The sequence below is a fragment of the Lepidochelys kempii genome, chromosome 2 (genome assembly GCF_965140285.1).
Source record: "Lepidochelys kempii isolate rLepKem1 chromosome 2, rLepKem1.hap1, whole genome shotgun sequence".
Classification (NCBI taxonomy): domain Eukaryota; kingdom Metazoa; phylum Chordata; order Testudines; family Cheloniidae; genus Lepidochelys; species Lepidochelys kempii.
In genome coordinates this window covers 229,667,259-229,680,098 of record NC_136381.1, presented here as the reverse complement: position 1 = coordinate 229,680,098, position 12,840 = coordinate 229,667,259, and the positions used below count along the sequence as shown (strand labels likewise).

At 40.9% G+C, this 12,840-nt stretch overlaps 1 protein-coding gene across 9 annotated transcripts in view; it reads right to left on the bottom strand.

Annotated features, from left to right (window-relative positions):
• Nucleotides 1–12,840, bottom strand: part of PTER (phosphotriesterase related) — a 34,779-nt gene that overhangs the window by 9,555 nt on the left and 12,384 nt on the right. For 4 of the 9 annotated variants that reach the window (XM_073334116.1, XM_073334117.1, XM_078851798.1 and 1 more), the window contains 3 exons: nucleotides 8,939–9,420; nucleotides 5,389–5,654; nucleotides 1,359–1,499 (listed from right to left, as the gene is read on the bottom strand). In XM_073334116.1, coding sequence (XP_073190217.1) covers nucleotides 1,359–1,499; nucleotides 5,389–5,654; nucleotides 8,939–9,420 — 889 coding nt within the window. Of the gene's footprint in view, nucleotides 1–1,358; nucleotides 1,500–5,388; nucleotides 5,655–8,938; nucleotides 9,421–12,358; nucleotides 12,457–12,840 lie in introns of all 9 variants that reach the window. The other 5 variants (XM_073334121.2, XM_073334122.1, XM_073334114.1 and 2 more) reach the window with 2 other exon arrangements.

Sequence of the window (12,840 nt, the reverse complement as noted above, 5' to 3'; positions counted from 1 at the left end):
TACATGCAAAACAACTGCACTGGGTGAATATTTTGCAAGCTCATGTTAGAAAGGCCAAGTGTGAAAAACTGTTGTTATAACAGAACAGGATTTGAGATTGTGAGTGCAAGACTGAAAAGCAATATAAAGAGAGAGAAGATTTCCTATTGTGTAAAACCAGAGATCTTTCAGGCACAGAGAAAGTCAAGTGCAGAATCAGACAAATACCTGGCAGAAAGAAAAGAGATAACAGTCTGCAACCAGACAAGAGAGATTGTGTGGCCAATGTAACAGAGGCAGCCCAGGCAGAAAAGTAATGTCCACAAATAGGAGTTAAAACTAGAAAGATATTTCCTATATTTCCTCAAACGATTAGGAATTGTAAAAACCTTCTCATCAAAAAGTGAGGAGAAAAAAGTATTTCTGTCCCTGGGAGAAAGAAGGGATGGCATCTTGCGATGTAGCAATCTGCCACTCGATTAGGAATGACATTGCTGACAAGCAGACACAGGGGATCCCACTCCAAACACAGCAGGAAGCCCCAGCCTGGGCAGATCGTACCTACCTCAGACACATACCTCAGGGGTCTGTCTCTTTTGTAACCTCTAGCAACATTTGTAGAGTGTGCTATGCTAATAAAATCTCACTGAATTGAACTGGTATTGGAGACGCTGATTAGAAGCAGGGAAGAGGACTAGAAGAAGTGAACAAGAAGATCATTAAAGAGTTTGAAGAGAAAAGAGTGTTATTCCTTGGATAGGGAGTGTGGTGGTGGTGGGAGAAGTGATAGAGGGCCTAGCAAATAAACAGATCATGCTGAACAGTGGAAGCAAAGGGGCAAATGCACCTTTCATGTAAGTGGCTGCACCTCCATTAAAGCCATTGGTGAATTTGGGCCAAAGTCTTTTGCCCATTTATCAGACATTGCAATTAGACTGGACAATAGATAGTAATAACTCTAATTCAGGGACGACTACAAACAAAGACCAGACCGTTATCTAATCACATTTAATCCCTCACTTTGGAGATCAGGATGCTAAAAAAAAGAGAAACCATTGTCTGTGGTGACATTCAACTAAATGAACAAATAATTATGAATGAACATCTTTAAAATATTCTACTTGCTTAGGTTTTCATAGTTGCGTTTTCTGTAGGAAGAAATATGTGTATTATATTTACCTAGCTAGGTAAGAGACAGAGTTATATTTATTGTACTAGATAGAAGTACCAGCAACAGTAAACTACCATAATTTAGCATATTGGTATGAGCAGTGAGCAGGACCATTCTGTGATGCATTCGAAAACCTGCATACCAATAATTTTCATTTTCAGTAGCTAGCAGTGTTATTGTTTATACTTCATTGCATTGCAGTAGGTACCTTGCAATTCTTTCGTTGTCACTTGGCATATCAATATCGGGATGGAAGTGGTAATGAAGCAATTCTGTACCAAAGAGGTCATACTCTAAGTAGCATCCAAGTTCAGCAAACTCCAGCAGTTTCTTCTCATCAAATATAGTCCTGCAGAAAATACAGAGCACAGCATAAATGTGCATAAACAAGTCATCATCATAACACATGCTGGAAATTGTTCCAGGGCTCCATGTTATATGGACTAGAGCATTTAAGTATGTCACTGGGGGAAATCTTACCTCCAAGGAACTAAAACTATTTGATCAGGTTTACTGAGAAATTGAGCTACTGTTTGAGAAATTTAAGTTAATAAATAATCATAAACCAACATATTATTCAGTCTTTTCACACGTCATTTGGAGATTCCATGCCTTTTAAAATATGTTAACATGTAGCATCACAAGTGCAATTATAATGAACTTCAATGAGAAGAAAGAACCAAGACACACACACTTGATAACTGTCCTGTTACACTCATGAGGAAGGAAGGTTTTGCTGTTTGTTTTTTTAAATTCAGAGGGTGACAATTGGTGAACTAACAACTTCTGGCAGCAAGCAAGTCCTCCTTGGAAATGTCCTCTCTGAAGACCTCAGAGTAGGTTCTTCCATCTGTGATAAATTCCTCCGAATGATGCACTGTACATCTACTGATACAGCTGTAATGTGAACTTTCTCACATGCAGGAAGATTTTTTCGGAGGGATGGGGAGAAGTGCGGGGAAGGATGAAGAGAAAATACTTAACAAAAAGCAAAAACAAAAAGTAAAACAACAATTTACTTTGCAAACAATGTGCTCTGGTCCTTTACTATAAGCACAGATATTTGCATTTAAATAAGAATGTTCACCCACAGCTTCTCCTTCTTTTTGATGCCACAAAGTCATTTTTCTCTGTTTAATTACATCATAGTCTGTTGCTATGGAAATGACTGATGTCACAAATTCAATATTATGACTTAACAGCAGAATCAAGTAGGAGGAACAGATGGGCTGAGAGAGAGAAAACCCTTGTTCAGACAAGCCTGTCACCAGCAGGAGTCTAAGCATTGTCAACTGTAATTAATAAAAACAAATGGTTTTCAAATACATTTCACAGTTTACACAAGATAAGAGCTTGTGACCAAATGGGCTTTCAAAGTGCAGTGCAGAAGAAGGAGTGGCTTTCAGTGCCAGCCCTGCATAGTCCAAGGGGCTGCAGTAGCCAAGAGAATGAAGCTAGTTCCAGTGCAAAATGCAATCTTATTTTTTTTTAAACGGCAGATTTCATAGGAGTAATGTCACAGCCATGAAAAATTATTTAAAAACAATTGTTAGTGGTGGGCTCACAGGGGACTATATATACACGTTTTGATTATTAACATATAAAGCATTATCCGTTACATACCTTCATAACATATATGCCGTGGATACTGTAACAGTAGCCATGGGTACCAATGAATGCTCACCCCTGTCATGACAGGGCAGCTTTGAAAGCTTAATCCCTGTTAGGTGACATGGGCCAGGAAATAAAAAGTTGTATCACTCTTTTATTACAGACCCCTAACATAGAATGTAATAAAAAGCTGTATTGGAGAACAGGATGTAGCTAGCAGTATAGAGTTATCCATGATAGTCTGTTCCTGACATCTAAATAGTACTGTTATGTGGTGAATAAAGACAGGCATGAAGTTTAAATCTACATGCAAACTTCTAAATTTAGGGTACTCCAGTATAGATATGGGCCTAAGATGCTAAATTCATTTCTAGATCCTGAGCTGTACTTCAAAGTTCAAGGTCATTCAGATCCTGTGTTCCAGTGAGAGCCCATCTCCAAGTGTGAAATGTAATGACACAATAAATATCAGAACATGTCATGAGTTGTATCAATGGCTATTCAGCTGATGCTGCACTTAGAACTTTGCAGCCCTGATTCTCCTCTTGCTTATACTGTCGTTGTTTTTTTCACCAGTGTAACTCTGTTCAATTCAATGGAATCACGTCTGATTCACACCAATATAAGTGAGAGGAGACACAAGCACTATGTTTAAAAACAATTTGCTATGTTTTATCAAAGTGGTTACAAAAGTCCCTGGCACTGCCAATGCAAGGTGCTGAGCACTCTTGTGTCTACGGATTAGAGGGTTAATATCTTTTTTAGGAAGTCCAAGAAATAAATCTACAGAAGATTAACCACATATTAATACATGAAGAGAGATTGTGTGATGTATATAATTGATTTTTTTATTTATTTGTATAGCATTAAAATATTATTTTAAACATTAATAAAATGTACTCAAACTGTAGATGAATAATTTGGGGCTCTGGTATATATACTGTGACAGACCCAGACCAGTGGGGTACAGGAGTCTGGTCGAAGGCAAATATACTGGCCACTGGATGAACGGTTTTCTGTTCCCCGAGTGACCAGAGCAAGGGCTGTGCTAGAGCAATCAGGAACCTGCTAGAACCAATTAAGACAGGCAAGCTAATTAAGACACCTGGAGCCAATTAAGAACATACTAGAATCAATTATGGTAGGCAGACTAATCAGGACACCTGGTTTTAAAAAGGACCTCCTGTCAGTTAATGGAGAGTGTGTAAGGAGTAAGAAGGTGTGGTGCTGGAGGACTGAGGAGTACAAGCATGATCAGGCTTCAGGAGGAAGATCCGGCGATGAGGATAAAGAAGGTGCTGGGGGGAGGCCATGGGGAAGTAGCCCAGGGAGTTGTAGCTGTCACGCAGCTGATACAGGAGACTTAGCTGCTATCCACAGGGCCCTGGGCTGGAACCCAGTGTAGAGGGCAGGCCCGGGTTCCCCCTGTCCCCTGATCCAACACAGGAGGAGTTGACCTGGTTTGTGAGCAATGCCAGAAGGGAAGGTCTAATTTGGAAAGGGATCTGGCCTGTCCCCGACCCACTAGATGGGACAACAGAGACTGTGGAGATTGTTCTCCATTTCCCCCATGCTGGCCAGTGATAAGGTTAGCTGAGTGAATGGCAGGTTTGAGCCTCTAGCAGAAGTGGCCAAACTGAGGGCTGCTGTGAACCTCTGAGGTGAGCAAATCTGCCAAAAAGCGCAAGACACACCAAGGCAGAGGAGGAACTTTGTCACAATACAAACAACCTGTACTTGAATTGCAACATTGTGGAACATTTAGTTGACAGGAATCTTCAATATATGTAACAGAATTGGGTATAATTTATGTTTATATTACACCCTTGATGGGGACAAACAACTGAATTGCTGAGAGTCATATGACTACAAATTATTTCCATTTTTCAGCAGCTAGCCACATTAATCAATACTTGGACACTTGCCAAATGATTGCCAGCTACACAAGGTCACATAAACCTACTGTGCGCCAAATGGACTGTGCTTCTCAATTCAAGGAGCAGGATACTATCTCTTCCCCGCCCTGTCTGTGTTGTGCTTCTGTTTTTGTTTTAAAGGGGGCTAACATCTCTCTCTCTTCAATAAGACAGGACCTATCTAAAATCTAACTGGGATTTTTTCAGCTGCATTGCTTTAAATTGGTTGCAGAGTCTAAAGAACCTGGTTTGGGGTCTGATCCAGAGTCCAATGGAGTCAATGAAAGTCTTTCCATTGGCATCAATGAGCTCTGGATTGGGTCCTTGGAGGGCAACCTGATTTTTAAAAGGGATGAACACCCAGGAGCTCCCACTGAAATCAGTGGGACTTGCTGAATGTCCAGCACTTTTGAAAACCAGGCCACTTATTCAGGTGTCTTTGTATTGACACAGGATCTGACTTCTTAAAATCTTGGTCAAGATTGCTTGTAGACTAGAAGCCTGATCCACAACCTCTTGGATTTCGCAAGCATACGCATTGTGTTCTTGAAATCACTAACCACAAAGCAATGCTGCTTGTAGCGATATCTGATCACTGGATAAACCCAACTGTCTGAAGCTGCCATGTAATTCCCAGAAATTCCACTATCTCCAGACAGCACATCCAGAAAAACCATAGACATATGATACCATGGTAGCCTATTAGGTTACCTGTCAAGGTGAGACATGACTGTTTTTGAGATATCAGCCCCAGCCTCCTGCAGAATGCGAATACTCTGGAAAGGGGCATCGCTATTCCTGCCAGGATGGATTATAATGGGGCAGCCCAGCTGTGACTGAGCATGCGCTGTTGCCTGCAGTACTTTGTTTTCACTCTCAGTCAGAGGCCACGAGCAGCCAATTTCTCCTACAACACCACACTTGATGTCTGTTCCATCAGCTCCTCTGAGGATCTCGTTGACGATAATGTCTGTAAGCTAACAAAATATAAAAAGGAAATCCTTTCGTTAATGATACTTTATTTTGCAAAGTATCATCTCTGGTCTACATACGAAGTTGCACGGAGTCTAACTAATGGTGTGATTTTTAAATCTGTTTAGACAAATATATCCAGCTTTGTGTGTACACACTCTTACACTGGTTTAAGCTTGGCTTACAAGGGTGTACCTTGTGCCAAGTGCAAGCTAAACCAATATAAGCCAGGTTTAAACTAATACCAGAGCGTCCACACAAAAGCTTGCATTGGCTTAATTAAGGGCTGGTCTACACCCAATATTTGTAACAATTTAACTATATCTATCCAAGAAGCTAATGCTTTTAAACTGATATAGTTAAATAGGAACAACTGCATAGAAAAGCCCTAAATCAGCTTTTACATCGATTAAAGTTAAACCTATTCAACTCCTGTGTTTAAACACAGCCTCAAGGTGAAAGTGAATAATTATCATCGGTAGAGAAGAGACAAAACTGTAAATTTTTTAAAGTTTAGGGAAGATTCTAGTTGTCAAGACTTGAGGCAGAACCATCAGGCCAAATCCTGCTCTCAGATATGCCAGAGTAAATCTGAAGTAATTTCACTGACTTCTGAATTGTAACCAAGAATAAAATTTGGCCAACAATCTTTCAGGGTGCATTTTTTTTAACGCAGCCTTTAATTCTACAGAGACAGATGATGGCATGTAGACACCTGCAAATATGGTCAGGTAGTTAAATTTCTTGATGCCATTATTTGCCCCCACAAATACAGGCACACATTTGTGTGTGCAAAACCGAGGTTGAGGACCTTTTAAATATCTGGCCCTAAATGTTTAAAATGGGATCATGATTTCAGGGCACACTAACAATAAAGTAAACAAGGAGAGAAAAAGGTCTGGCAAGGCTGTATTAACCTAGAAGCTAGTACAGTAACTCCTCACTTAAAGTCGTCCCAGTTATTGCTGATCAATTAGGGAACATGCTCGTTTAAAGTTGTGCAATGCTCCCTTCTAACGTCTGTCATTTGGCAGCCGCCTGCTTTGTCCACTGCTTGCAGAAAGAGCAGCCCCTTGCAGCCAGCTGGTGGGGGCCTGGAACCAAAGTTGACCGGCAGCCCCCCATCAGCTCCCCTAAGTTCCCTGTGCGGCAGCCACCCAGCAGGCTATCAATTGCTGGCCATCCAGCTGTTCCTCCCCCCACTGCCATGTGCTGTTCCTGCCCTCTGCCTTGGAGCTGCTCCCAGGAGCCTCTTGCTTCCTGGGAGGCATGGGAGGGGGGCAGAGAGGAAGCTAATATCAGGGTGTCCCCCTCCCCCGTGCCACCCGCTTACCCTATCTCCATAGAGTGTGTGTGTGTGGGGGGGGGTAACTCATGACAGGGCTCAGGACAGAGGGAGCTTGCAGGCAGCAGCTGCTGTCTCAACTTCCTGATCTAAAAAGGCAATGTACTTAGAGTGCGGTCAGCGTACTTAAAGGGGCAATGCCCCCCCCTTTACATTAATACTTATGGGGAAATTGGATTTGCTTACCATCATTTCACTTAAAGTAGCATTTTTCAGGAACGTAACTACAAGCGAGGAGTTACTGTACCTTAAAACTAGAACATCAGCAAACAAACTCCATGTCAAGTGAATCTGTCATTCATTCTTACTCATTCTCTCTCCCGGACATGGACACACAACACAATGGGGTCGATCCTCAGCTGGTGTAAACTGAAGTTAATAAAGCTATGACAACTGAGACTAGCTGAGCATCTGCCCCAATACTTCTGCACTGTAATTTTAAACCTTCCAATTCATGCATTCAACTGAGCAGTTAACAAGAATGGGTAACGTGCAACAGAATACAGTTCTTAGAATTCCTTATGGCAGTCTGAAGAATACCATTTGTGTTGCAATGTTCCCAACATGGGGCTTACCTAAATCTTGTCCAGTTTAAGCAATCATGGCGTGGATTGCTGGAGACACTAAATCCCTCCCTTGTTTAACTAATACTAATGTCAAAACTTTCCATTTATTTAGCTGAATCCTAACAAAGATAGACCACAATGTCCATATCAACGTATCTATGGAATCATTGATCACTTTTCATTGGTCAATTGCTGCAGACATCTACATTCAACCAGGTACCTGTCAACAGCCTGGACTGGATTAAGCACTGATGGAATGGACTGCAGACTACACTGCATTCTTAAGAACAGCTTGAAAGCTTGTCTCTCTCACTAACACAAGTTGGTTCAGTACAAGATATTACCTCACCCACCTTGTCTCTAATATCCTGGGACCAACATAGCTTCACCAACGCTGCACACACTGTGCTCTGTAAGTCACCAGTGGTCCATGGACCACAGTTAGAGGACTTTTACCCTGTGGATCCATTCAAATTGGCCCACCTATTCTGGATGGCTAACTAAGAAACTCATGTATAGTTTTGAGAAATAGCTCCAGTGAGAACAATTTTGGGCTGCTCCTCAGTTGACCTAAATCATTAAGGTCAATGATGCTAACCTCAATGTAAGTATGTCAGTTAACACTTACTGAGTATCTATCTCTGTGCTTTTAAGATTAATTTTACTCTTTTGTAAATATAGCAGATGTTTTTAGTTTCAGCTCAGATCAGTACATTCACACTCTTTGGGCTGCTCAGTTCTCTTCTGCCTTGAAAAGTTCCCCTTTTCCCTTCATCATATCAGCTTAAGAACAGCTGAGTGGATATTTATTATGGTGGTATAGGGATCCCAGCCTTGCTCAGGACCCCGTGTCCTAGGGATGTACAAACAGAGGTGGTCCCCGCTCCAAATACCTTAGTCAGACAAAGGGTAGGGGAAAATGATATAACCTACAGGCAGAGTGAACAGAGGGATGGTTTGCAAATAGCTTGTTAGTGCCACAATTGTTTATTTACTTTTTAAAAACCTTTTGGGTGTTTAGTAGGGATGGATTAGCTGAAAAGAGGGACAAGGAAAGTAGAGGGAACATTAGTCTATTTCCATCCCAATATTTTGTAAAAAGAAAATTTTCACAGCTTTGCCAGGATGCTGTACACATGTAATCATTTTTCACTGTTAGGTCATAATAAACCCCTAAAAGAAAACAGAAATGCTGACAGATCAGAGTGGCAATACTGGGTGCAGATACAATTTACACAAACACAATTATTGTTTGCACAGGTTTTCAAGAAGAGTATATTTAGGTTTTTGTCAAGTTGTGCTTGACCTGTCACTGATCTCCTGTCATCTGTACATTATCAGTAGGGCACTATTTTACTATTTACTTGTTAGTACTTACTTGCTCCACTGACATAGCTTGTGTCTCGGAAGAATGAGTGGCATGCACATAAAACCCAGCACCGGCAATAATGTGGACCCCGGTTTCCTCAGCAAGCTTCTTTAAAGTCTTTACATCTCGGCTGATACCCATGGTTGTGTTTTCCACTATAGTCCCACCACCTGCTGCCTTATAATGTAATAGCTCTTCCTTTACAGCATCTGTTTCTTGATACAGAAGAAGGTTCTCTTTATGGCTGTAGGGATTCTGTTTAATCCAAAACAAGTTCTTCATCTCAACGGGCCCATCAGACAAAGCTTCTTGGCCTGAAGAAGGCGGGACATAACAGCAGCTGTAGTTCATTGACAAGTGTTCATGGGTCATGGTGCAGCCAAGCTGACTTGGCTCCACAAGGCCCAACACGGTCTGCACTTTCCCACCCAGGGAAGGCATTTTTCTTCTTATTTTATAAGGAAAGAATCCAGATTCTAAACAAGCATTTGCTAGAAAAGAGGAAGGGAAATAAAACATGAAAAAAGTTGTATAAAAAGCAACAAAGCTCCTATTAAAATATAGGATTTTCATTCCCAGTGCCAATGTAGATTGTTCCTTATGATATATTTTCAAACACTTTGTCTAGTCTAGTTTTAAGATGGAGTTTCCTTTACTCCCTTGTGGGAAACTGTCCCACAGTTTAGCAGACTTCACTAGCAGGGAATTTTCCCTGATATTCAGCCTACATTTTCCTTTTGAACCATTACTCCCAGTTATCCTCTCCATGGTCACTCTTACTGGGATCACTCCCAGAGCAGTTACTGTAGCTCCATTTGGCCCAGTTCTTTCACTGTTTCTTCATTAGTCCATCCCCTCCAGACCCTTTTGTGGCTGTGAATTTCACCGAATATTTGCCAAAACCTTTCTGGTGTTCTGAGCCACTTTAGGCAAGGGCCTGTGTAACTGGCAGAAAGTTGGACCTGAATTCTACCGGAAGGCCCCCTGGATTCTACAGTAGGCTGGAAATTGAATGGCAGATCCAAATACATTCCAGAATGGAAATTTTTATCAGATTATGTAGGGAAATGAATAATGCAATTGGCACAACTATGTTTGTTTTCTCGTTAACATCAATTATTTAAAACTGTTCACACACTTTCAGTTTTCAGTGTGGTACAGATTTTCACATTGACAAAAAGCAGCAGCATTATAGAAGTTGTCAGGGGAAAAGCTGGAGGTTCTGTCAATTAGGCAGGAGGCAGTTGGGGTTTTGGCACCCGACGTGTGGAAGGAGTTTTGGAGTTGTGATGGAATCCACTAGTTGCACTAGAGGAGAAAGGTGACATTTCCATTATTCATCCCCCTGAGCCATCCAGTATCCCAGCAGCATTTCTACTGTATTTAGCACCCTGTCATGTCACTGTCTGACACTATTTGTTAGTTCCAACCCTTGTGTCCTAGTCCTCTTGCTCTTTGATTGTCATTTCTAGTATGGTGGTTGGCATTAGAAATAAAGCTAAATTCAAAGTTACATTTATATCAAGACATTTACAATGTAAAAAATTCTCATTACAATTAAAAAAAATCACAATTTATTGTGATAACACAATATCCCATTAAGGCAAATGTTTCCTTTTTAATAGCAACCACTGTATGTTCATTTAGGATTCTCTGCTCCCCAGCATCTGTCACATTTTGTCAGCTTGAGCCACCAGCTGAACATACTTGGCATCAAGGCTGAATATTACTTGCCTGATACTTTCCATTTAAAAAAAAATCATTATCCTCCAAGATTGAATATACTCTTTCCATGCCCAGGAATTTGCCTATGTTTGGACACCTTGTTTGCCCTACTGTGTGTGGATTTGGGGGGGGGGGGCAAATCTCCACCTATTTTAGTAACCTGAGGTCAAATTCTGATCTCAGTTACACTGGTGTAAATGACAGGTTTCAGAGGAACAGCCGTGTTAGTCTGTATTCGCAAAAAGAAAAGGAGTACTTGTGGCACCTTAGAGACTAACCAATTTATTTGAGCATGAGCTTTCGTGAGCTACAGCTCACTTCATGTGGAATAACTCCATTGCAGTTCCTCTGGATTTACATTAGTGTAACTGAGAGTGGAATTTGGCTCCTGAACAGCAGGAATTCCTACAGCAGAAATTCAGATCCAATTCTACTTCTCCCAAGCCTCATTGGGAAAATATTTTTATCTGAGGTGATTAGACTAGCATTTCTTTTATATGGCTTAACCTACAATATTTTTTTTCCTTCAGCTAATTTGGATTAAACAATGTTATGTTATACCTTTTTAGCCATTAAATGGGCAGTTACTATGATATTCTTTAACACTACTACCTACAACTGGACCATGTCAAAGGTTTCCAATCTGTAAAAATGTAGCCTGAATCTCTACAGGTTAGAATTAGCAGCAACTCTCTCTCTCTCTCCCTCTCTTCTTACGTTTACTTCCCATATTAACACTAAACAAGGCTGACTACCCAGTTCAAGTTAGATCTGCCTTATGCTAGCTGCAAAGGCTTGAGGATATGTAGTTATAATTCCTAGTCAAACAAAATCATGAGTTATGAAACAAAATACATGTTTAATTATGTCCAAAGGATAGGACTAACTGGAGCACACATTATTGATTAAAGAGAGAGGTCTTTTCCTTTCAGTGAATTATATCATAAACACGGGTCTGTTACTGGTAAAGCCCTAAGAGCATATTTTTTTATGTTTAACTTTCTATCTATTAATGAGACAGAAGAACAAAGTCAAAAGGGCACTGAGCCCTAGATATGAACGGGGTTAATAATGTCTAGATCTCTGATCTTTAGAGCTAAACAAAGTACGACAGTACTATGAGTAGCACCATTTCATAGTGACAAAGAGCTACCCACTCTAAACATAAAATGTTCCAATCTAAACATAAAATACCAGCTTCTACAGATTAGAAACGGACACTGTGTAGTAAAGAGTTTTCAGTGACTGTGGTTAACCTAGTTATGAAACTTGGCCAGCCTTAAGAGACAGATATGGTTGCTTTACTATATTGGTGTGTCCTGTGTGTAAGAAGACACTGTGTGAAAATCCCAATTAGAAAGGACTGTTCTGCTATGGATTTAAAGAGTAAATGCCAGCAGAAGTGGTTGTGCTGTATATGGTAGACTTAATATAAAACATTACTTGGGGACATTTCCATAACACGGGATTACAATAATAGTACTCCTGGTGGGTCATTGTGTTGACTTGTTTGCAACTGAACAGGAAGAGTCGCTTTCCTAAAACAGACTCCTAATTTATTAATATAATGAGCTGGTATTTGTCAAATAAAGTCACCCAGGGTAAGACTTTGAAGGGGACTGCACTTGTGTGAATCATTAAAAGCAAAACACCTTTCTCTTTCAGTAACTGTGGTTGGTTGTGATTAAAATCAAGTTGTCTGACCTCATCATTAATCGAATGTTCTTGATTAGAGTTGGTGTTCTGTAGACCAGCCCACTATTTTGGAAAAGATTCAATGATCTGAGTCATTCTTGTCATTCCTACAATCCAGGCAAAGAGAGTGAGATGATTCTTAAATATTTAGTCCTCTTCTGGCACCATAACCAGTAGTATTTACACTCCATATAAAACCATACTTTCAAATAATTTTTTCTGCATAGCCTCTTTTCAAAAGGCACTTTTTAGCCTGATGAAACTATCTTTTATAAATGTTTGAATAAGTAATTATAATGTAATCAGGGCTGGCCTTAGGGAAAATAGTGCCCTGGGCGAACTTGTATTTTGGCATCCCTGGTCCCCGCTGCCTCCCCAGGCTCTCCCCCACCCACACTGCCCCTGGCTCCTGCTGCCTCCCCTGGTCCCGCCCCCCCATCCCCAGGCTCCTGCAGGCTCCCACATCGTCCCTGGCCCCCACCCTATCACCT